The sequence below is a fragment of the Amblyomma americanum genome, chromosome 3 (assembly GCF_052857255.1).
Source record: "Amblyomma americanum isolate KBUSLIRL-KWMA chromosome 3, ASM5285725v1, whole genome shotgun sequence".
Classification (NCBI taxonomy): domain Eukaryota; kingdom Metazoa; phylum Arthropoda; class Arachnida; order Ixodida; family Ixodidae; genus Amblyomma; species Amblyomma americanum.
This window is the reverse complement of record NC_135499.1, coordinates 174,450,401-174,475,865: the sequence shown is the minus strand read 5'-3', so window position 1 is coordinate 174,475,865 and position 25,465 is coordinate 174,450,401. Positions and strand designations below refer to the sequence as shown.

General features: G+C 43.3%; 1 protein-coding gene across 2 annotated transcripts in view; it reads right to left on the bottom strand.

Moving 5' to 3' along the window:
* Schip1 (Schwannomin interacting protein 1) overlaps positions 1-25,465 on the bottom strand; it is a 112,029-nt gene that overhangs the window by 82,139 nt on the left and 4,425 nt on the right. The window contains exon 2 of one of the 2 annotated variants that reach the window (XM_077658845.1): positions 19,060-19,211. In XM_077658845.1, the coding sequence (XP_077514971.1) occupies positions 19,060-19,211 (152 nt within the window). Of the gene's footprint in view, positions 1-3,602; positions 4,099-19,059; positions 19,212-25,465 lie in introns of those variants that run through there. The other variant, XM_077658846.1, reaches the window with a different exon arrangement.

Sequence of the window (25,465 nt, the reverse complement as noted above, 5' to 3'; positions counted from 1 at the left end):
GCTTACGTTTCCAGGCCTCGGTTTCCTAGGTAACGCATGCCTTCGCGCACGGCGGGTAGAGGGATTCGCTTGCTTCCCCACCGACGACGCCTTTTCTCCCCTTTTTCTTTTATAGTTTCCTTTGCTTCTTGCTGGCGCCTCCTCTCTGAGTATGTACAGCGGTACACAGGGGAAGGAAATCAAATAGCTCAGTGAGCCGCATCTGCTTTCTCCCTCGGCACTCTTTTAGTTTATTTTTATTTTCTTCTCTTCCGGCTAGGAGATTCAATTTTGCACGCCGGTCTTCTTTGCGTTCACGGTGCGTTGTCCGTGTTGTGTACGGATCATTCCGGGTCAGGGATCGTGAAGGCGCTGTGAAGGCGGTGCTCCCTGTGCAATTTTGTGCTGCAGCCTAGGTGTTTCTTTCTTTCACGAGAGTAACCAGGCAGAACCGTTAGTGGTGTCTGGCTTGCTGCAGCAACCTTGGAAAAAAATTAAATGTTAATTGCGCGCTAAGCGTTTAGCGGAGTTTATCTTCACTAAAAGCGTTTGTTTATTGCTTGTACCCACTGTTCTCTTTGTAAAAACGCGTTTTTCACCGAATGTTTCATTGGCGTAATGTTCGTGCATATTCTTGACAGCTTTGTAAGCAGCGTGGAACGTGCAATCTCGGCATTCTTTGAGTATAAGTTAGTGATCGTGAGCCTTTCGGTATAAATACAAAAATAGTACACCCCATGGAAGTAATTTGCTTCTTCCAGGACATCCCTCGTTCACAAAAATTACCGAGTGCACGTGCTGATTAGAAACAAAAAAGATTAACACGCTCGGCTTGTCGCCCTTTTTCATTATTTGGAAGTCACATTCTTATCTCTTTCTTCTGCGCCTAAAATTTACTATTAGGTTTGTTTAAAAAGCTTCTAACTTAGAACCGACTGATCTGCAAGTTGAATCGTACTTGACCGCGTGCAATACATAAGTGAAAAAAAATACAAAAGTTAGAGATTTTAGCTGTAAGGTTCCTATGATTATTACATGCTTAGGAATCAGCGCTGACGCTCGTCAAATAAAACTATCAGACCATAATCAAAGCATCAAGATCTAACCACCTTCGGTGTAAGTTTACTGATTACTGTTAAAAGTGGCTATAGCTACGACTCCTGTAAACAAAGACATTTCTCTTCCGCAGGTACGTACAATTCTTCTCCATGATTCAGGGCAATGCCATGTGTGACCTTAGATGTCATCAAGTCATTGTCATGGAGTTGTTTATGCATATGTGACGCCACAAACACTTTAGCTACTGAAAACGTTCACGAGTGTCGTATGCGCCTAGCACGGTAAAAGTGCTAAAGAACCGTGACTAAACAGTCTTGCGACTATTACAGGGACCGCAGTGGCGCAATGGCTTTGGTGCTCGGCAGCTGATCCCAAGGTCCCAGGTTCGATCCCGGTCGCGGAGGCCACATTTCGATGAAAGCGAAATACAAAATCTTCCGTGCGCTGTGCGTTGTTAGCGCGCACTAAAGAATCTGGGTGGTCTAAATTAATCCGAAGCCCTCGAACATGGTGTCCCCATAGCCCATCAGTCGCTTCGGGGCGTTAAAACCCTGTATTACACATCAGATATAGTAACAATTGTACTGGCCTGGAAACGACTCACAAGTAATGGGCCTGTCTTTTTAGCATTACTCTTTTGACGATAAATTTGTGCACCAAAAAAGCTGGTCACTTGATCCTGTTTACAAAAAGTCAAAATAGGTTCCACATTTAAAGTTTCTTGCGATACTTCCTCCTTATATTTTCCAAGCCAAACTGCCAGTTTCTTCAGATATGTTGCGCTCTATGGCGGTACCACTATTACTGACTTGTCTTTCGAAGTTTGTGAGTTTTAGAGCCTCAAAAAATTCCCTTAACGTTGGCAACAAGGCATAGAAAAATCTTTATTGCTCCAGTAAAACAATAAAAAACGGCGCCGTATTACGCCAAATACGGTTTAGAATTTGTGAGCGAAGACTCAACAGCAGACCCATTTATTTCAGGGTTGCAGTGAGTGTACATGTTTATGTAGCAGGGGAGTCTTTCTGGAAAAGCGAAGCATTCAAAAAACGTCTTCATCGTTGTAAACGTTCTCTGGGTCGTATTTCATGGTAGTCTTTTAAACGAAAAATTCTGCCCCGAACCATTAGCCAAGGAACCATGGCATTGGCTTGAGAAGGAAAGTCGAATTTCGCAGCACGTGCGCTTCAGGTCTCGATGCGTTCAAAAACACGAATATCGTATTGTGCTGCTAGCTCCCTGGGATTTTTTTTTTTTTCATTGGATGAGCCAGTATAAAAAAAATGCACATTCACATTTCATCATTCTGTTGTCCTCCTATTGCCTTCCATGAATGACCCGGTAGTCTTCTACAATGTACAGCTTTTTATTCTTTGGCTGAAGAATTTCTTCACTGCATTTCGCTCATATAAGAAGAAGCTGCTGTAATAGCGAGAAAAAAAAGAACTATAACGGTAGAAGGACAGAGTAGAGGCATTATAGTGCAGGACGCCTCTTCGTACGACTGAGGCAACTAGACATGACTCTTCTAGGAGACAATACAAAATAGTGAAAGATGTTACAGTGTTGCTAAATATGCTTTTCATTGTTCTGTAACCTGGTCGGCATTTTTGCATTCATGGTATTGCTACAACATTTAAAATGTCGGAATTTTAGGGCTGTTTTCTCTGCTCAGGCACAAAACCTCATTTGTAGAAATTATACGCTTTGAAAAAGAGGTCTCGTTCAAAAAGGTTGACATCAGAGTCGCCCAAATTATTTTACTAATTTTAAGGAAAGTAAAAGAGGTCATCTGTCGTGAAGAAAGATTAGATTTACGAAAAATCTATTTTGCTTAAAATTTCAAGCGCTTATTGACAATTTTCTTCGCATATGAGATATGGGTGCCCAGTGTAATTCATATTATCTTCACATTTTTTTCATTAGGGACGTTTTAAAACAAATTTTATTGCGTACGAGGCGAAAAAATAATAATGCACACGGATGTTTCATACCTAGCTTCTCATCTGCTCTAGAGAATAATTTTTTTAGTCCACATGAGAATGAAAAAAAGAAGCAACCGGAATGCGCGAACGACTGTTTTGTAAAACAATGTCTTTTCTTCACGGTAATCAGAGGCTCATTACAACTCTGTTGCAACTCGTTAACGCGTGCCTCGTTAACAGCATTTCTCATCGCAAACGATATTTATTGGTTTCTTCGCATCGTCCGAACAAACACCATTGTGCAACGACTCACATGCCCGAACAAGCTACCAGGCATTTTTAATTCTCATTCATAGCTTCGTTCATAGCAACGTGCACAGCTATGTTCACGGTGCATGCAGTAGTTCAGACACGAAGCTGACCTTTTACTCTTTTTACCAGCGTACCAACAGAAGCGATGGTATCAGTATAATAGAAACCCGCGGCTGAGACACGAATTCTAAGTAACCGGGGTGAGTGAACCTAGAGTGAATAGCCTCTAAGGCGAACGCACGAATGCGAAGACAGACACGATGCTGCATCTTCTCTCCCTCTCACTCACTCGGAACTTTTTCTTTTCGTGTTCAGCGCAGCGCTCACCTGTCTCGGTCGACGGCGAAGCGGTGCTGTTCAAGGATCGGCGTGTTTGGCGTAACGTCGTCACGAAACAGTTCCGTTGTCTTCCAAAGACCGCCGACACACGAAGTCAACCGAGAACCACACGGGTAGCTTTGCCGCAGAGCACAAGAGCTGGCGGAGAAGCCGAAAGCGTGCGTGCGTGCGACGGATGCTCGAGAGCAGTGATGGAGATGAGGATGCTGAGCACCGCTGTGGATTCTCGGAAGAGTGGCGGCAGCGAATGGGAAATGGCGCTGCATAGGCGGGCCGCTACCGTCGTTCAGAGTTTTTAGTTGCGGCGTTCTCCGCGGTCTATGATATAAAACTCGTATAACATATGGTATACACGCATAGCCGCGCCCTCTCTCAATAACGCTAGCAACTGCCAGCGCGGCTGCACTCGGCAGAAATCCTGGGCCTGGTTGAGATTCTTCCCGAGAGATGGCGAAGCGATCGGGTAAGTCCAAGAGTGTTTGCCCAGGGAGGGACACACTACGAGCGGCGCTTTTCAGTTCGCGTCGCTACCGAGGCGCCTTCCCCTCCATGAGTGACGTCATGCGCCTGCGCGGCTGCGCGTCGCCGTCGGTCATGCGCTGTGTGAGCCGCCAGTGGCGCATGCGCTCTCGTTGCCCGGGTTTAGGGATCCCGAGAGCAAGGACGCAGGAGGCGGCGGGAGGTGGGTGGAAAGGGAAAAGTGGATGCTGCTGCGCAAAACCCGGTGGAGCGCCGAAACGAAACGGCACGCAACGTTTGCTTTGTAGGTCGGCCAAGATATTAGCTTTCGCGTGTGTGTTTGCTTTGGACGCAGCGGCGAACATCTTTCTTGAGTTTGCGGTCTGCTAGTCAGCGAAAGGAAGGTTGAAGAGCTCATTTCAGGACACGAAAAAGAATAAGGAAAAGTCAGAAAACAGGTTACTGCTGCTTATTGGTGAGATATTGAATTAAAAAGGAAGTCTTCAACACTTCGCATTGCGGACTAAATGCATTTTTGCAGCTTTATCAGTGCAAAAGAAAACAGTATTTTCTTGAAGAGCACAAGAATGGGATATTTGAATCATTGTGCATGCGGAGAACAATTTTCCAGAAGAGGACAAATTTGCAACAACGCCGTATGAACTGTAATCACCGCGTATGGTACAGAGCGGCTGCACTAGCAACACTTGCCGAGAAATGTGTGATGGTGTTATTTTACTGATGCATTTTTAGTTCAAACGTACAAACAGCTTTAATACGTACCCATGTGTGCCATTTTGGTAAAATGGTCATAGTTTCACTGCATGAAAAGGTGCATTATATATAAAATTATGAACGGCTGTCATGTCAAAACATGCAGCGAAAGCAGTTAAAGTAGTAAGCAACATCACCTAAGCAAACACATCAGGGTATGGTAAAAAATTATTTAATCTCTTGCTTTCATTGAGTCAGTACTGTACCTAATTTCTGTTTGCTTTATTCGTGCCTGCTTGGTGCATTTTGTAATACTTTTGCCATCTTTCTGATTTTATAACCGCACTCGTATCAATTGCAAACATATGTAAAGGACGCTCATAAAAAACTTCCATGAGCCGACGTTTCTAGCGTAGTCATAATTAGCCTAGACGGACAACTGGCTTTCAACGATGGACCAAGGTGGTTAACAATGATATTCGACTTTTCATTATGTATTTGACACCTTGTTCTTTGCAGCAATACTGACCGTTCAAATTTTTTTTTCAGAGTGTGTATAATGTCACAATAGCTTTTTTAACCACATGATCATTATAATTAACAGTCACCGCAGCACATGTACATACTGAGATCGAAGTAAGCCTTTTTGTTCTAAACTTCGCAGCTGTCTCTTACTAAGGCGTTCTAGTAGCCGCCGCTAGTCAAGCACTACAGCTTCAAAACCCAAAGCTTGATAAACAGTTTTCCCTCTCTGAGCTCTTTATTAATCGCTGTGTATGTAAGCCGATGTATCAGGGACCTAGATAGTAATAGGGGCAACGCCACTGAAGGGCCCACGGTCCTTTGCCTCTACTTCTTGATGGAAGACACGTTAGGCCGAAACCTCATTGGCTTACACTTACTCAAAGAAGCATGATGTGGACTTAGGGACAGGGCAGGGCACGAACAGTCTGCGCTTCTGAGGAAGCTCGCGAACGCACGCACGAATAGAACGTGCACGCGAAAAAGCAACAAGAAAGAAGTACTATAACATGGCAGCTTGTACTAGACCGATAAGAAACGGGTGCTCGCGAAGCGAGATAGGGCTATGTTACACACTTTATCCCTTTCGGGGTAAAGTACGAGCCTTCTTGCAGGCCCCGTTCGATCCCACTGCATACGGACCGACGATCTGCGGCTTTTTCATTGGAATTCCTCCCGAGATTACTCGGTGTAAGCACGCTGGTCGGGGAGCCCAGAAACGCACCTTAGTATCGTGTCTCGCCTCAGCAGGCCAGCGGCCGGGTAGCAGCAGCACCAGCAGCTACTGTACCGGCGCCTGGCTCAACGTTCCATATTTTATGAGCGTTAGACGTCGCGGCTGCCGGCGCGAAAGCCTCCCGCAACGCATTTGATCGCGATTTATCCCACCAGGCTTTGCACTTCTTTTTTTTTTCCCTTTTTCGCTCCTGCCGATCTACTCCCGCGCTGGGAAGCACCTCCGTGAAGCAACGTCTAACATGCAGACAGGCAAATACAGCTCAAAGAAAAAAAGAAAAAGAAAGAAAGAAAAGGACTTAGATGGAGGAACAAAAAGAAAGCGAGAAATGAATAGATGAAAAGTGAGTATCCGCCACCAAACGATGGCTGAAAGAAGCTGCCTGCCTTGCGCTGTGTTTTAGCGGTGGGTTTTTTTTTTGTGTGTGTGTGCTGGCTTGCTCACGAGCTTTTCCAAGGTCTTATACGTGGCATCGGTTCCTGGTAAGTCTGAGAGTCGTTTATAATGTGTTCTTCCGATGGCCAAATAATGGCATAGAACTGTTATTCGGGAACATGGTAGAACAGCAAACGCTTCTATGTTTTGTTTGAGTTCGTGGTTTCTTTTTTTCGTCTCCTGCCGGCTTTCACTGTTGTTACGTCTATATATAGCTATAACCCGTGGCGGAAGACGGCAGTGCCTTTTCTCGATAGCCAAGTAATCGGCAGTGACTGTAATCTCTGCGGCACTGATCCAGCCAGGGCAGCTGTGACTCTGCTTAGTTGCTTCTAGAACGTCTCTGCGAATGTGTCAGAGGAACGTATGTTTGACTTGCTCTCGGCTTTCTCCCGAGATATCGCCAAGAATGCTGTGTTCGCTCGCCTTAGGATTGTTTTTAAATGAGAAATTAGGAACAGTATAACCAAATTATACAACTCAGCCCGACTGAGGAGAAAATAATAACCTTGCAAGACATGGCGAGGGTTGGAGAGTACCGACAACAAGACTGAGTGGTGGAAAAGAATGGCTGCGGTATACGGTTTTGTCGCTTCTAAGTAGCTATGATTTCATAAACTTTGACTTGTTTTCCTCTTCTTACCGCGAACTTCGCGTTATGTACTTGAACAAGGCGATTAAGGTTGACGTGTGTCTATATCCATACCCCGAAATTCTAGAGAAGTAAATTTTGCAACGGCAAGTAGTTTATGAACGCAAATTTTCGCATATCGTAAGATGTTACCATAAAAATCAATATATCTGTAGATACTAATCGGGACGCTTGTAGTTTTCTGCTATTCGTTGCCAAAAACGCACATCATTGCTTTTCTATGGCACTCTAAAATACTCGGTGCAAACACAGGACAAACAATATCAAGGTCATTTTGGTAAGCTTAGCAAGATTAGACCATTCCCATGAATATGCACATAGCAGTTTCTTTCCATATTTCGCAGCTGCTTCACAACTAAGAACGATGTCCAAGAAAGCTGGACTTGCTTAATGTTTTTAGCATTTTGCTTTATTTTTGTTTGCTTTAAAACTGTATCGCTTGTACGCGATGCCTCCCTGCTGGATAATAGGATAAACTCATCAAATTGCCTAAGAAAAACCCCCTTCTAAATCCCCTGGAGCTTCATCTGGTAAGACAGAGAATAAAAAATTGATTTGAACTGAGTTGAATTTGACTCGCAGAGAGTACATGACATCAAGCGCAGTAAAACTTTGGGGTTGGAGCAGTGTGACGAATTCGATTATGCAGTCAATGATTCTAACACACAGTTCTACACCACGGACGATATGACTACAGTCCAATTACTGTACGCCATAGCACAGCCATTAGGGGCACCATTTAAAGCCCTCTAGCCGTGGTTTCTGTAAATAGCCTGCGAGTTGGTCTGGCCACACACACAGATGATGGTGCCTTCTCGCCCCTGCCATGAGGCCTGAAGTTAGCAGCTGTGATTTCTTCTTCGCGGGTGTCGGTGACCGATACCTCAACAGTTGCGATGTTCGACTCGAGGTGACAGTCTACGAAAGTGGGCACATCTTTGATGTGGTTGAAGTACTAGACAGCCTAGTGCGCACACATGTTACGTTTGTGCAGCATACAAGCGTAATGTTGCCCGAAGGGCAGCTGATTCTAATTGCTAGTTTATCGGATTTCCCAACGGCGCTTGCCCGCTGCATCTGCGGTGACGCCGCGACATTTCGAACCAGTGTCGAAGCTTGATGCATGTAAGTAAGTACGTCGTCTGTTCTAATGGCCACGGCTCGCTGTGCGCGGGCCACTCATCTTCGAATGCCACGCTGCTGAAACCGACTGAAATCCTTGCCCTTAGATAGCCACAGTGCGTTGAAACCGCGTTTCTGAACTCGCACAACCTAAATTTCTTCTACTGATACATTGTGTACAATCTTCTTCAAAGCTTCTGAGACCATGAGATTTGTTTTGGCGCCATACTGCATGGCTCCTGAAAACCAGGATTTGACAGAAACCCGTCTGGTCGGGTATTTTCATGGCGGAAATTCTTCACAAGGCCTCCGTAGCGGGGCGAAACGTAATTTTTTCAAACCATTGGTGGGCGCTTGAAGAATTTCCGTCATGGCTCCTGAAGCATGTATAGAACTACATGTCCCCCTAGAAAAAGGAGCACCTTTATTTGCCTCCTTGACACTCCATGGATTATACCTGCGTGGGCTGCGCAATACTGTCTAGCAGCAGACCAAGGAGCTAAGATGTTAACCAGCCAGCACGAAAATAAAATGTAGGCTACCGCGGCGGCTGTGTTTTTATGGAGGAAAAACGCTAAGGCACCCGTGTGCTGTGCGATGTCAGTGCACGTTAAAGATCCCCAGGTGGTCGAAATTATTCCGGAGCCCTCCACTACGGACCTATTTCTTCCTTTCTTCTTTCACTCCCTCCCTTATTTCTTCCCATACGGCGCGGTTCGGGTGTCCAACGATATATGAGACAGATACTGCGCCATTTCCTTTCCCCCAAAAACCAATTAATAATATTGCAGTAGAAACAACATTCTGGCGAAACCCAAAGTTTTCTGTGGGCAGGATCACTGAAACAGAACACCACAAAATTGGCTGCCTCAGAACTAAGGCGCCTCAACCACGTGCCGTTGTTAGAAAAAAAAAGTGATGTGATTGGGGGAGTGGGCTGGAGGTGCGTTAGTACCCTTGTCAGTTCAATGTTCTGGGGGCGCGACGAAGAAGCCGTCCTTATCGTCTACAGATCTGTAGCGTTAGAGAGACCACAGCTGTGAAATGCAGGGGTGGGAAGGAGAATTATTTGGCCTCAGCACTTTAGAAAAAAGTGGTACATGGCGCGAGCGGCGGCTCTGGATGACAAACAAAAAACTCCTGTATATAATTTTGTTTTTAATTTTGCGCAGCCGAAGTGCGAGCATCTGTGGCCTTGAAACACGGCGTTACTAATGCACCAGGCAAAGGGAACGCGAAGGTTGTGGCGTTTCTTCGAGTGCTTAGCCGAAGAAGAAAAAAGTTTTGGTTCAGCGTGGGTATTCCAGAGTTCACCGAATACATGGGCAAACCATAAATTCAGAAAATAATGAAGAACATTTCCGAGACGTGCTATGTATTTTTCTGGACCAAAACCCGAAATCGGTTGCACCGCGCTTTAGATTCTGACGACTCTTCCTAAGAAAATTTCAACCACGCGAAAAAGAAAAGCAATAAAAAAACCTAAGGACTTGATATGAAGCCTATGCTATGAAGTTCGCTCAACGTTTACATTTTTTCCCCGTTCTCTGTAAAATGAGGTACGCAGACACAGCATGAACATAAGAAAGAAAAAATTCAGCCGGTGATGGCCCGCGTTTAGAGAGTTAGGCAAACATGATGTCTTGGCTGTACGGCAGTTCCAAAGCCGGTTCCGAAGCCAAAAGATACAGCCCCGGTGAAATGTCGCAGGGAAGCTGCGTTCTTGCCAGGTCTTGGTTCGTTTACCGAAGTATGTAAATCCCTCCCTTAAAAGTGTGAGATACGGCGTGATAGAAGTAGAAGAAAATATTCGAAGGCTCTCTGTTAAAGCACCTTTTTTTTTTTACGTATAATGAATGTCTCTGGCGCCAGCCTCAGAGTTTTATGTTCGGTCGCGGGCAGATAGGAATAGATTGCGACCAAATACGGAGCAAAGGTGATACATCTTCCCTAAAACTGGCACCTGTGAGCACCCAGAGCTACTGTGACAGAAGGCGTGAACGGATGTCACAGGTAGCATCATACGTACCCCCCCCCCCCCCCCCCCCCGCCCCCTGACCCAGCATTACTTTCGCTCATGAATTTGCCTTCTTGTTCGCTAACGCTGTTGCTGCCTTGGAAAAGATGTTGAATTATTTCCAAACATGTTACTGCGCTTTATATTTTGTTCCGCTCTATACTCAGTGAAATGATGACAAATAACCACGACGAGGAGAACTATCACCACGAAAGTCCTGGAATCGAAGAGAATAACAAAAAAGGCAAAAAATAGAGGCGCATACTAGTAATTGTGGAAAGAAACATTTCTCAAAAAGAAACAACTTATGAACGCAAAATTTTCATATATGTTATACTCCATTATGAAAATCAATATATCCGCAGATCTCCCGTCGCCAGGCTTGCATTTTATTGCTATTAACGTTCTTGCTGTCGTCAAAAATTTTCTCCATTTGTTTTATATGGCAGGCTTAACTGCTCGATGTGAGTGCTTGGAAAAACTTTGCAAGAAAGATTTTGCTATGCATCGGTAGAGTGGACCATTACCTTGAATACTAACGTACAATACCTTAAAATGTTTCAACGTTCAAAAATTTTGCCCAGAATGCTAGACATGAGGCTCGCAAAAATTTCTTCAATGTAATCACACCTCATGCCACGTTTCGCGATACCCGCTTTATCTTCGAAGCACCAAGGAGTGTCAAAATATTTTATGCGCATCAGCGTTTATGTGATTAGCCTGTAGCAGCAAGCCCGCTGTTGATATAGCGACATACTACTGTTGTCAAAGTTTTCTAAAGCAGATGTTTAAAAGGATTAGTTTTCAAGACATTTATAACTTCTTTAAAAGTTTTCGTGTTTATCTGTTGGCGAATTAGGGCTATCTGTTATAATTTTTTCTTTCCATAAATTGAGCAGAGATTCGTATCGCTTCCTCCTTTTCTAGGAAACTACCAGCCGTATTTAATTACTTGTGGTTCGGAACGATCTGCTGTAAAAAAAAATGTGTAGGATATGACAGTTAATTAAGCTTAACTTATATTGGATTAATCTAAGGCAGGACTCGCCAAGCAGGAGTGCCAATATTTAATCTAAATTAAAAAAATTCTTTTTATATGCAATACCAAACTCACCAAGTCACACGCTGAGAGAGTTTCCTGCGGCGTTCAGTATTTTACGTCGGCAAGAATACGCACCTATTCCTTCGATAAATTTTCAGTTCGCGAAGGCTTGACAGGGAGAAAAAAAATTCAGAACGGTAGAGGTTTTTTTTTTTTCCTTTGTAGGCACTCCGTAAATAAAAAAATGCATCAAATTTTGGTTACACCACAGCTTCTTGCCTAACTTCTACACGTGACAAGACAGGAAAAAGCACCCCAGATTACTAAGCTAATTAACGCCAATCAGCGCTAATTGCTGAAAGAAAGACGAAGCGTAGAGGAGCATACTGAGACGCCATTGTGAAACCATGGTTCAATGTTTTTTGTGAGGGCTTAGAAGCCATTCGCCGAAGTTGAAGGACAGCGTTTAGACGAGCTGTTGTAATTGCCGTTCATCAGAGCTGCTATTCTTAATGAAAGCGCCATTGAAACTCAATCGGATGCCATCAACGGGCGTCCCGACTGTCGTGAATGTTGCCGGCCGCGGAAAGCGGTCCTACGAGATATAAAGTGAATTTCGTTTTATGTTGTGGGATGTCCTAAAAGATAAGAGAGGTGGGAGGCAAATGAGAACAAACAGCAGAAAGAACGACACCGGGAGATTCCCGACACTTTCCAAATAAAACAGTCTTCAGCGATATAACTTATGTCAAAATGTAAAACTTTAAGTGCAGGAGGAGAAGAAAAAAACGAAATCTGCGGCCTCAAGTTTCTGCTAGTGGCAAATGGGTCGTTTGCTTTCCCCCAACGAACGGCATAGGTGTTGCTGACGTTGTTTCAAGAAGCGCACATTCTAACAGCCGCCAACTTTGCGCAACGATTCACTGGCTTCGTGCTTTTCTTTAGACTTTCGAAATAAATGATTGTTCACGTCGATCCTTTGCTTGCGTTGCAGGTAGGTGTTCTCATGCAGGCATTCCCCGGCAACATCGGGCGAGGCGATCGAAGTTCAAATCAATATGCTTCCCTCCTATCGTCGATGCGTTCCGGCAAAGTTTATATGGGACAATAATTTTTTAATATATTATTTTCTACTTTTGCTTTCCACTAATCTTAAAATGTTCTCTTTATTTATGGTGAGTATTTTGTATCTTTCGTGAAAGTTTCGTTAATCTGACTTTGTTCGCGCCTCTATAATGTACAAATGTGCTTTTAAGATTATAATAAATGAATAACTAAACACATAAATAAATAAATAAATAAATAAATAAACAAATAGATAAATAAATAAATAAATAAATAAATAAATAAATAAATAAATAAATAAATAAATAAATAAATAAATAAATAAATAAATAAATAAATAAAATTTATTTAACAAAGTATTGGCAGAAAGTAACGAGTACGTACAGTCAGCGTCATATAAAAAACGAACGAGACAGCTGAAACAAGAACCGAAAAATACGAGAAGATTTTATGTTACTGGAACTAAATACCACTTAAATTGAGCTTCGTAACGTAGATGTGAACACTGCTACGTAGAAGTGTTAATGGACCCTGAAACAATGTATTCTCGAGAAGATATATTTGTGTTTTATTGTTTGTTTTGCAATCATCCTGGTCGCGTTATGTCTGACGCAGATAGTACTTGTGAAGACTAAACAATGCTGATATAATAATCACAGCGAAGTCTATTGTACTGAAACACCCGTTTTGATGCTACGGAAAAAAAATATGTGAAACAGCATTCGCTGGCATCCAAGGCACCAAAAAAAAAAATAGAAAACGAATAGAGCGATAAATTTTTTTTGTATCTTTCACGCGAAAATTTAACAAACGCATTTAACGGCTAGTATTAGCGTAGCAAACAGCTTGTTTTGGTCTTCTGTTTTGCCACGTGCGTTGTATATATGCGTTGTTTTCGACAGAGCAAGCAAAAGTTTCTGATTATTCGAAGGCCTTGTTTAAAAATCTATACTTCATGATGTTATTGTTTTGTGATCAATTATTATGAGGTACATTAAGGTTTTGTTTTTTAAGCCTCGTAATGTTATTTTAGTTCATGTCAAGATACAATTCCTGATTGGGATCATCTCACTTTCTTATCTCTCTCATTTTTTTTATGCATAAAAAGTGAAGCGCAATGTTTGTACTTTTTGTATTTTCAGTATTCACCGCCTAGAAACAGAACAAAGGCTGAAAGGCCCCCACACAGGTGTTCCCCAAACTGCATAATGTGCTGTAACTCTACAAAAGGGCCATGTGCAGCCTCTGTAAAAAGCCTACAGGCGTCTAGGTTTTCCTTTGAAGAGTGATAACCTGCAAAGTGACTACTATTACATCATCATCTCTGTCTCTTTTAAAGGGGGGTGGGGCGGTTAGGATCGCTGTATAGTTAGCATAACTTTCATTCTCATCTGTTTCAAACATTTAAGTTACCGGGGACCGACTATATCTTGACTATGCGGCACAACAGCCAAACGGTGTCCTTTAAACTTTCGACAAAGGCTGCGCGGGCCATGCAGCAGCTTTCAAGCAAACTATGCTCGTTCCAAATTTGCTAACAGCTTGTGCGTAGCTATAAGGGCGCTCGCTTATAGCTACAAGAAAAAAAAAACAGAGCATACTTTTGGAACAAACTCCTCGGTGCCAGATTTTACTCTAAAGTTATTTTCCTAATGCACCCCTGAAACGATGGACGTTTACGAGTCGCAACAACGTACCTTGCTCTCGAAACGCGAGCACTGCATTGGCACACTTAAAAGCCCAAAAAAGCAAGACAGGAGAGAAACAAAAATAAACGTAGAGTGTGACGCACGGTTGCGACAAAGATGGAAAGCTCTTCAGGCGCAGGGTTCAGTACCCGGGGCCGAGAGAGAAATTTATCACGTCACTGACAATCTGTTCTCCGCATGAGTTCGCTCTGGGAATAGGCGACCTTTCCGGCCTAAAACCCCTGGGAGCGATGGTCGTGTCAACGCTCTTTGTTCTCCGCAAGGAGTGCTTTTCGAAGATTATGTTTATTTTATTTATTTTATGCGCCTGTTCCCCCCGGCACAAGTTTTCACAGGAAACTGCTTCATTTTTTTTTTCACGCGCGATGGACTGTGCAAGCAGGATATATAGACGTCAAGAGGGTCTCGAGGAAAGATCCGTGTAATTACTTCAACGTTTTCATTAGGCAACTGTCTTACGGCTAGATCCCATATGCAAAATTTATTCCTCCTTCAGCTTGGCGCCTAGAAGAAATAAATGAACTTTTCTTATATTTGATGACTATTTACTTGGGACTGTCGACACTCCCTATATAAATTAATGCGGGGTGACGTCATCGCGGAGCTAGTAGAACGATCAGTTGGGCGAGTTGCTATAAGTTAATATTAAAGCTAATAAGGAGGTCTTGTTTCTTGCACATTTTTGAGCGGCTCGCGCAGCACGTTTTTTTTTTCAAGTTCTGCCTTTAATTCATGCGTCATACCTTTCCTTCATCCTTTATATACCCCAGGATTTATGAATGATGCCTGACTTGTGAGTCAGCGCTTGTCCTGTGCCTTTCTTTTTTCTGGTCTTCTGTCTGTTATGCGCTTTTTTTTTCATTATGATTACAGAGTTAGCTTGATAGTTGAAGCAGAATATAGTATATAGTTTCACATGAAAGCTACGTATGCGGATAATTAAGGGAGGTCAGCTCACTTTGCGAGAACAAAACACCAGCATTATTGTTTGCGTCGTGTAACGCATTCAGGATCATTTTCTTATTAACTGTATAGTAAGGCTAATTAGTGTAGCTGGTAGCCACGAGAAATTTCTACCAAATTTCGGTTTCAAGGTTGCAGAACGTCACAATAGTTTTTTTTTTGTCCTGTAACACAATCTTTAAAACTTCTTAAATATCGCACACTCCGGAAGGTGAGCTTACATTCTTGTACCTGTGACCTAAATGCCTGCTTTGAAAGCCCACGTCTGTATGAGCATGTTTAATGGCTGCTGCATTGGAGTTCCCAACTCAATGGACCACCTGTAGCCTCTTTTTGGTGCGCTAGTCTAAAAACACCACCCAAAACTTTTCAAAATACTGGTATGTTTCCGCAAATACTGTAATTTTTGGGCGCTAGTCCACATCTGGTCTATAGGTCTACTAATGTGCACTCATCTTCAAAATAGTCTAATTAAAGAGGTCATTTTCGGCAGTCTGCTAGTATTTTGTGCTCTCAATCGAGGTGCATATTGCTTAGAATGACAGAACCCTGTCAACAGCGCTGCTTTGAATTGTCACCTGCCCCATTCAGTAATTACATAATCAGAGCAAGCTCTAAAGAATAGCGCTTAAAAAATCGCCTGTCTCCACTCACTTGAGGGTATGGGGCACAAAAAATTGGAGGAGCGAATTTCGCATGTGTGTGAACAAATACATAATTGACGGTAGTGAATTCAAGCGAGTCACCTTTGAAAGCATGACGATACAGTAGGCATTTCTTTTCTTCCGTAACAAGCGAATCCTTTATTACACATTTTATTTCAAATCAGGCGCCTCACTTTCTTAAAATAAAATCGACATTCATTCAGCATTCCTTTAGTGCAACTGTAGCAGCTTCATCAGCGATCTTTTAAATTGTGCACGCACAAAACGTTGTCTGTTCTGCCGGATGGCGCTGGCTCTCTGCAAATTGCATACCTGTGTTTCCCCTTCCCCTCAACGGTGCGACTGAGATGCCCACTATGCTCGTAGCAGTTAGTGCGTCTTTTCTTATTTCCATCAGAGACTATCACTGCCCTACTATCGCAAAAGATATATGTTCCTTTTTTTAGAATATTAGAGAGAGTGGAGTGTCATATCATGATTTTCTTTTCCGAGCCGATACAAGGAGCAGCATCAGAAAAAAAGGCGATAATAGCGACAGTGCTGAACTGCTTCCTCATTAAACGCAAGCGCTTATTCAACACGCTCATACACCTTTAACATCAAGCAGTGCTTCCCCACAGTCATTATTAGTAAGCGGTGGTGCACGCTTTACAGGAGCAAAACGGTAAAGTCTGCAGCAAAAGTTTAAGGAATGCAGGGTGCATCCCCCCCCCCCCCCCCCCCCTCGCATTTCTTTCACATCACCGACCAGTTTCACCCCGGCCTGTCTTTACCTGCCGAATTTGACGGTATCAATACCGTGGCACTGAGTCGCCAGGCAGCGCCACGAAAGAATTGTTCCCAAACACACGCATCTCTTAGAAAACCGGGCTAGCCAGTAAACGGCCACACTGACTATTACAGCGCGTCAAAACAAAGGAAGGCAGAAATAGAGCGCTGTGTCTATGTCTTGTTTTTCGTCGTCCTTCATTCTGTCGCACTGCTAGCCTCAGCATCCTGTTTGCTGGCGACTGTAGTGAAACGGTTGCTAGGAGTCCACTTCCTCATCGTTTGCAGGAAAGAAGAATTTCCAAAGAAGCCGTCGTGGCACATGCTGACCTAATAGTGAGATAAATTCGTTCGATATTATATTGATGCATTTGAGGACGAAGTCGTCTGTCATATTACTGAAGACTTATTTTCATATTGTTTGCTCTAAGTCTCTATACTTCTAAAACATTTCAGTGCTCTCTACAACCCTTAAGCATTACGCACAATTTTCATACTGTCTCAAACAATATGGCAGCTGCAAAAATAAACCTCTTTCTAGGAGGTACATCTTCATTTGCAAGCTGTCAGGATGATGCTAGAGCAGAATTTGTACCTAATGTTAACCTCCACATAGAGCTGATACAATCACACAGAAGGTAGTCATTTCCTTTCCAGATTCAGAGCAATTACAGTACGCTGAAATTATAGGTAAGAAACATCAATAATGCCTCTAGGAAGAATAGCTTAAACCTTTCAGTATAACCACTTTTATGATTAGGCTTTAAGATTGCGTTCAGCGAAGGAGTCACACGAGAAAAGCTGACTTCGTGATGTGAAGAGCGAATGTCACATTATTGCTAAGCGCTTAAGGGCATGTCGGCCACTGGTACTGGTAAAATCTGCGTGCTCGCACGCCTTCTAGGCATTGCATACAATAGCTTTGCTATCCTCCAAAAGCAAAAAGCAAATTTTTGTCTCTTCGATTATACCTATAAGATGCAACCGACAGTACTCTTGGTTACTTCCTGACACGAAGGAAAAAAAATAGGGAACCTGTCAACATCCCCTTTCTCTTATAATGTGAATATATGTAAGAGCGCTTCTATCTTCTATGAACATGTTACCCCACGCTTTACGGGCGAGACAATAAAATGAAAACTCTGGGAATAGAATCACTGACGTGACTTCAAAATATCCTTATTACCTCGGCATACTTTTGGCTACATTTTTGTAGTTTACATCAACGGCAAGCTATTTCTTCCTTGTTATCCTGCGAGCGGTTGGACGTATTTGCTGCAGAACGTCACCGCTGACAGCCAGTATTAAAAAAACCTATCACGCTGAGGTATTTTCCTGGCAGGTGGTGTCGCATCAAGCGTGTGTCAAAGCTCTCGTCGCAAAAATGTGTCTGAAGCCAGAAGGACGCAATAAAACAATAAAACGTTTCAAAAATTTTTGTCACAAGCCATAAAATCAGTTAAAGGAACCCTTGTATTCTTTTCTCTTCATTTTTGTATGTTTCTGTCCAGCTTTAAAACTGCGTCAGAGGGTGCAGTTTATGCAAAACAACTCGAGCGAAGTGTTCTCGCTTCCATCCCAACGAAAAGAACACCCGAAACACCAGAAGTGAAAAGCGAAGAAAAAAAGAGTCTAAGCCCTCACAAACTACAGCCATAAGCGCGATAGCACCGCCCGAGTGATCGTCACTTTGGTTTAAAGAAATTCGCCGCGACAGCGTCGAACACATTATGCAGCGACGAAGTCTCTATTGATTTTACGCCGGCACGGGCACAAACACTTGCGTGCGTTTGTAGAGCACCGTGAGACGCATAGATACCCTGGTGTGGCCGATATACGTAGCCCGACTCCCCCGCTTCATTCTAAGATGTTCGCTGCATTAAGCTTCCATCAACAACGCCGCCTACCGCGTTCTCGCTGGGATTCATTTTTATTTTTTTATTTCCTCTTCCTCCGTGCTCCTACACTTATCTCACTCACCGCGTGTCTTACCAGGAAAACGCATTAGGTGGGGCGCGAAGATCAAGTGAAAAATTCACACTAAGTGTGTCTACCCGCTCTCAAACTTCTACTAGGGGCTGAACTACTTTAGCGGGCTTCTAAGGTCGAGTACTAGACTGCTGAATTGTAAGCAGTAGAGGCACAACATCTTTACCTTTTTTATTATTTTGACGACAAGCGAAGTAGGCATGGGATTCAACTTACCCTTTTAATTATGACGCATGGATAGTTCAAGTCTGTGCCGACAGCTAGCGTTAGTTGGAAGGCGCCCATACGGGTAGATGCTCATATTGCTGAGAAAAACTACCAGTAGCAATTTCGCGCTTAGTGCTCTTTGAAACAATAAAATTTTAAGTCGGAGTTGCACTCTGGTTGCGTCAAAACATGTAATGTGCATATTGAATGTGCCGAAAATACACACTTTTTCTCCTCTGAATGCGACTCAGCTTTCTAACACGAAACATCAACGAATGTGGGACTCATTTATTCACTCTGTGCGTTAAACTTACAAAATGCATAGCAGGTTTTATCAATATACTGCATGTAGCTGGTGCATTACTTGCTGCCTCACATACCTCTTCACAGTAGGGGTAGCCAGCGGATTCCCAGAGTGCTCCCAAGGGGTCCGTCATCACTTCCGGTGGCGTGACGTCCTTCATCTGTCGTTGACCTGTCCGTGGAGGCCACGCCCACTCTTGTTCCCACCATGGCCATCGCTGGAGAGCGCCTAAAATATCAAGTAATGTAATTTCTGGAAACCCCGTGAAGCTGAAGAACTACAGGAAAAAGACCCCACACACAACATGCGAGACCTTGGTCTCGCCTAACGCCTTTACTAGTGAAGTGCTTCTTCTGCGCCTTCGCATTCTTGATTTCTAGAAAGACTTACTAGTATACAAGCTAAAGAAGGCACTGAAAGAAGTCAGTATACCAAACCATACACGTTTTTAGGGCATGTAATCCTTTGAGAAGAAAAACTGCTTTATTTAAACCAGTAAAACTTTAAAATAGCCCCAAAAAGATTAGTAAGTGCAATCTTGTTGCATATTTTTTGACTTGGTAGATGATTCATAATTGCATATGATCATGACTATGATGATGATGGTGAACTAAATAACGACTTTTTATGGGTTCTTACGTATCTCTAGGCGCAGAGCAGTCTTCAAAGCATACCTTGAGTCCCTGAAGACAGCCGTCGAGGCTGACGACGTTTTTACGTGACTCAGCTGCTTATAGTAAATTATAATGCTCGATTCCATAAAGAAGAAAGAAGGAAAAAGAAAATATAAGTTGCTGGGAATTCGGAGCACGTTTTAGAAAACAGAAGGCCTAAATTTTTCCACAATATTTAAATACGAGGTGCTGTAAGTACACCCCGATGCACCTCTGTCGCTCAATATTGTGTACGGCTGTGTGAATACTGCTTTTTACAAACTGAATCGATTACGAATAGTGCAGCTAAAAACCAAATCAAGTACAAATAAAACAGTGATAGAATAAAATTGAATACGAATCGAAAATTTATATTATATTCGCTACTTTTCAGAATATTTGTACAATACGAGCAATCATGCGAATTATTGAAGCGCCGGCGAAGACGCTGCGTCCCGATGCAACAACTTATGAACTAAAAGCCATTGCTGTTAAAAGACGCAACATTATTCTCCACTAAGGGGTCGCAACATGAAGTCAGTGTATTAACACTAAGGCCCTCTGGGTATAAGTATAGGAAAATTACGTTTTGCGATTGATGACGAGAGAGAATAAGCTAGACGCACACCTCACGACATGGGACGTATGACAGCTACGTATGAGCCATGGTCTTCGAGATTTGGGCATGAAGACAGAGCTTGCTAAACTTGCCTCACCTCTGCTACGTCGCCTAGTCTTACAGGTGATGTATGAGCATTGTGAACGGCGCCACACGAATGTACCGCGTCGCTGTGTTGAACCCGTTATCCCGCTAGCACTGATTGGGGCAGGATGGTATGGGGCGTCGACGTTTCCTTATTGGAACCTTGTTCTAGTTATTCAAAAAGTAATCAAAAGGTTAAGAACGCATTTGATTAGTTTTGCATAATTTTGAACACGCTCTATTTGATTCATTCGGATATCTGAATAGGAAAGTATCTGATTCTTTGTTCGAATTTTTGAGTATTTTTACAGCCCTAACAGTGCATTAAATATTGGAAAGTTTCAAATCGTGCCAACAATCACAGCTCATCAATTATCTTTTCGAAGCTCAAGTTGAGGCAAAGCCTGCCCGATGTGCAGAAATGCCTGTGTACGAAAATCATGGTGTTCAAAATGACATTGAGACTGATGTTCTGACTGCTTTTGATAAATTATTTGTAACAAGATTCCGTGCAGTATGCGAGAAATAAACTGTTTTTTTTCCGCATTTTTAGCAAATAAATCTACCGGCAGATGCTTAATGTTCAATTTTTTATGGTATTGTGGCATGTCTGCCTGCTTTCTGACGTCACATAAAGTGACGAACCATACAATGAAGTTTTCTTTCATTTTATTACTTTCGAGACGGCTTACAGCAGACGACATAAATATGAACACGATAGCGGACAGCTTAAGAGTGAACTTGAAACCAAGTTTGTGAGAGAGGCCTTGTGTTCTGCAGCAACAAAAGGGAAATCTTAAATTTGTTTACATGCCTTTAAACATAATACCACTAAAACCTGATCACATTTTTGATTCCTTTAATGACATAAGGTTGAATAAAAGCTGAAAACTATGAGCCTACAAAGCGCGTTTTGGAATTTTTCTCATCTAGAAACTAGAAGCTTTTCCAGAACTTTTAAGCTTCACTTTAATGTAATAAGGCGCATAAAAGTTATTTATCTGGAAGTCGGCAAAACGAGCTTTCTAGATGTTGCTTCACTGGCTTAATGCATTTCATGTTTTTTTCGGTGCTACCGTCTTTAAGTGAGAAGAACCGTCATTTTTCAACTGCGCCGAGTTTAAAAAAAAACTCACACTCAACTTAAAACAAGACAAAAGACAAAAAAACACTTTAGCCCTGCTTCGAAACTTGAGTCGACGAAAACTACGAGCACAACGCCCAAGGAGAAACGTTTAAGCGCAGGTGTGCCACATGACACGAGGCGTAGTTTTGGAAACGCATTTTGCAACACCGGTGCGCGTGTCAGCACTGTTTCTTGCTCGTCGCACTCCTGCGCCGTGCTTTCATAACGACCCGAAAAAATTGTACCCTCCAGCAGCTGATCAAAAGGGACCATTTCATTTATTCGCGACACGAGGTGTAAAGGCGCAAACGACTCGTAGGCAGCCGTCGCGCGGCGCCAGCCCTGCACTTTTCACTTACTGTATGTGAGTATCAGGAGGGAAAGTTTAAGGTTTCAACAGTATGCTGCACAAAAATACAGCAATGAAATCGAACTAAACAGCTGCGCGTGACGTGCCTGCTCTAGACGGGGATTTCAATCTTATACTTCTTCCCTTATCGTTATATTTTTTTTTGCCTCGGCTCCGACGCCGGCATAAATTACATTTCCCCTTGAAGCAAGTTCGCCGTCTCGCCGCTACTGGGCAGCACTGTCGCAAGACGGGCTTACTCGTGTTGCACATTTTGTTGTACTTACTTTACGCAGTGGAGGAGGGGTTGAGAATAAGCGGTCAGAACTCGAAATTACGATGTTGCGAAAATTTAGGAGCTTTTGTGAGGGGACAGAAGATAAAGTGCGCAACGCAAGGATGCCGGCACCAGGGAAGATAGCGTTTGTTGAAAATTAAGCGGGGCAACGATTTCATGCGGTGCATACGCCGTTAAAGGGAAATGAGAACGAAAATTACGGGTCTCGTGTTTCGGCAGCAATGTATGCATAGCGCCATGTTTTCATTGTACTGCTTCTTTCTGAAGTTTTCGAGGAAAATTTAAACCAGACTGCGGCGTGTCCCAACGCTCTCGAATTATTGAATAAAAGAACGGATCAGAATCCAAGAATCTTCTAAATTCTAAATAGCTTATGAAACCCGTAGGGACTAAGATATAGTATTCTTTAGCGGACCTAATTTAATTTGAATTATAAATTTATAATAAGTAACAAACTTGAAAGAAAAAGGAAAGGAGTTAGAAGAGGAAAAAAAAACGAAGAAACTGAAGGGCCACCTAGATTAATATTCACTGAGGGCTTTCGAAGAAGGAAATGCCTAATTAAAGGGTCCTCAAAGCCAGTGGCGTAAAAAGAATGCTGCCCGCGGAACTAAGCTTTAGCGCTCTTGTAAATGCGCGATTCATAATGAACAAATATTTCTGTCGAGTGCAATCTAAATTCGCGTCTTCATTATTTATCTTTCGCTTTTGACGTCTTTAGTTTCAAACGAGAAAACTTGAAAGTCCTTGATTCTACTCTCTGAAGGTCGGAAATCATTAAAGAAGTTAATGGGTAAGCGTGGCATAAGACCACCCGTCTTTTATTAACGTCTTCATTACTTATTTTTCGCTCCGCCGTTTTCCACGTTAACCAGACTTTGACAGAGCGGGAGGTCAGCTCGTTTCCATGACAACGCGCCTTCTTTCTGGCGGCAACAACAACAACAACAAAAGAGAAAGCAGCCGGTCGTTATATGTCGCGCTGTGCGCTCTCGTTATAAATTGCTCTGTGAGAAGTAAAAAAAGAACGTCGCCGGCTCGAATCACGCAGGCAGCTCGGAGCTCTGAGGAGCAATTTTAAGATCACAGCTAACTGTGAAGAGCAAGTACTTAAAAATGAAACGGTATCGCTATTCAAATATTGTACACAGCCGTTCAGTGAAGAAAGTTAAGCGTTCAAAACGGTGTGTTCAAAACCACGTCGCTAGCTATAAAAATGAAGATGATAGGAGCAAAGTTAAGAAACTGTAAGCAAGAGCAGTTGGTTATGAAACAGACACGAGTTAATGATATCTTAGCTGAAATCTAGGATAAAAAAACGCACAAGGACAGGGCATGCAATGCTAAAAGCAGATAACAAAAGGTCCTTGAAAATAACGGAGTGTATTCCAAGAGAAGATAAACGTAGATGGGAGGGAAGACACATGGAAAGATGAGATTAAGAAGTTCGCTGGCGCAGGATAAGGTTATGGCTTATGGTTTATGCGGTTCATAGTTCCAAACTGGCTCAGGCTATGAGAGACGATATAGTAGAGGCCTCCGGATAATTTCGACAACCTGGGGTTCTTTAACATGCACTGACATCGCACAGTACATGCGCCTTAAGCATTTCGCCTCAACCGAAATGAGACTGCAGCAACCGGAATAGAACCCGCGTCTTTCAGGTCAGAAGCCGAGCGCGATAACCATTGAGCCACCGCGGTGGCTCCAGGATAAATTTAACTGGAGGTCAAAGAGAGAGGCATGTGCTCTTCAATAGTCTTAACTGGTTACTTAGCGACAGGGATGACGATTGCGATACAAGCGCTTTAAATAATCGGTTTTTCTTTTCATAACGTGCAAGATTCGTGTTTGCATATGCTACTTGGTACAAAAGTCCTGAGATTTTTCGCGCCCCGCTGGTGAACAGCGGACAGCTGAAGGGCACGTCAGCACTGAAGGGTAGTCAGATGTCTATTCCGCTTGTTCTTCGATGCCCTTGTGCCTGTAGTGGCGCTACGAACTGTAAGAAATTAACTTGAGACTTATTTGTGCAGCCCCCCCTTTGGGAAGGAGGTATAAGCGAAAGTTTTCTGCTATAACGTAATCGACGTTGATATCAACGCCTCTTACCCGAAAGAGCATCCCTCATCCAATTATAACGCTGCAGAAATCGTGTGATTCACTAAAGCAATACTGGCTGCACTTTAGAAAGTGACCACCAAACCTAAATCTCGAAGACTGCTTTCCTGATGAGTCGATACCGCTCAGGTAATGCGGAAACGCGCATTTCCGCCGGTCTTCCAAACCGCGATGTTTCTTAAATCTTCCGTCGGGATGAAAGCGGCGTCGCCCTCAATTGGAGTTTGATACAACGCGCTTCGAGCATAGTATGGAAATGCGGGCAGCTCTGAATTTCGAGTTTCCCTTTACCGCGAAACGCGTTTTCGCTTGGCTGAGAATGACTGTATGTGGTGACGCCAATATGTATCTAATGAAAAGAAGTGGCTTCGATAATTTTTTTTGTTCACCTGATAGTCTACACTGCATCAAGAGTTTCCTGCTTTAACATGTATAAGAAAATTTGTGTAATACAACACTGAGCAATACAACATTACAACACAACATAGAAATACAGCATTGTGCAATGCGACATTGAAAATGTGCGCAGGATTCGTCAAAAGTCCCCAGTCCACAGGGTACGCTTTTAAGCCTCGTTGCAGGGTCATTAAAGACGCCATCAAAACTCCAAATGATGAGGCCGAGGATGAGAATGAGCACGAGCCTCAGCCCAACCCAAGAGGGCCTCGGTAATTTAACGCACCCTAAGTTCCCGAGTACACTGTTGAAAGGCAGGCCCTACGGCTTAAGGGCTCTTTTCCAAGCGTGCACGCATGCGGACTGCTCTCAAGAGAAGAATTCACTGTTCACAGAGCGGTGATTGAGCGACCAGCTTAAGGTATCGTTTGCTCTCCCTCACGCACCACCTCTCTCTCTCTTCCTTGTTGGGTTCCCGTTCAAGCGAGCTGCTTAATCTGGGAGCGGAGAATTACGGGTTTCGGCTGGAATTAATTAATCATAGAGCTTTTTCCCTGCCGTTCAAATGGCGAGCAACGCACAAACTTATTGATGGAACGAATTACCGTGCATGGTGGCGGTGGTGGTACGGGAGGAACCCGCGCAAATAAGACGTGAGCAAGAGTAACGGCGGTGCCGCACGGGCTCTTCCCCTTTTCTTTCTTCCTGGCAACAACAGACCGACAGACAGATAGACTCAAAGCACGGAACACGAAAGAGAGGGAGGGTATTGGCCAAACACTCTTCGCTCCGCAATGCCCGGATGTCTCGCACAACTGCGCGTGTTCAGACTCCGT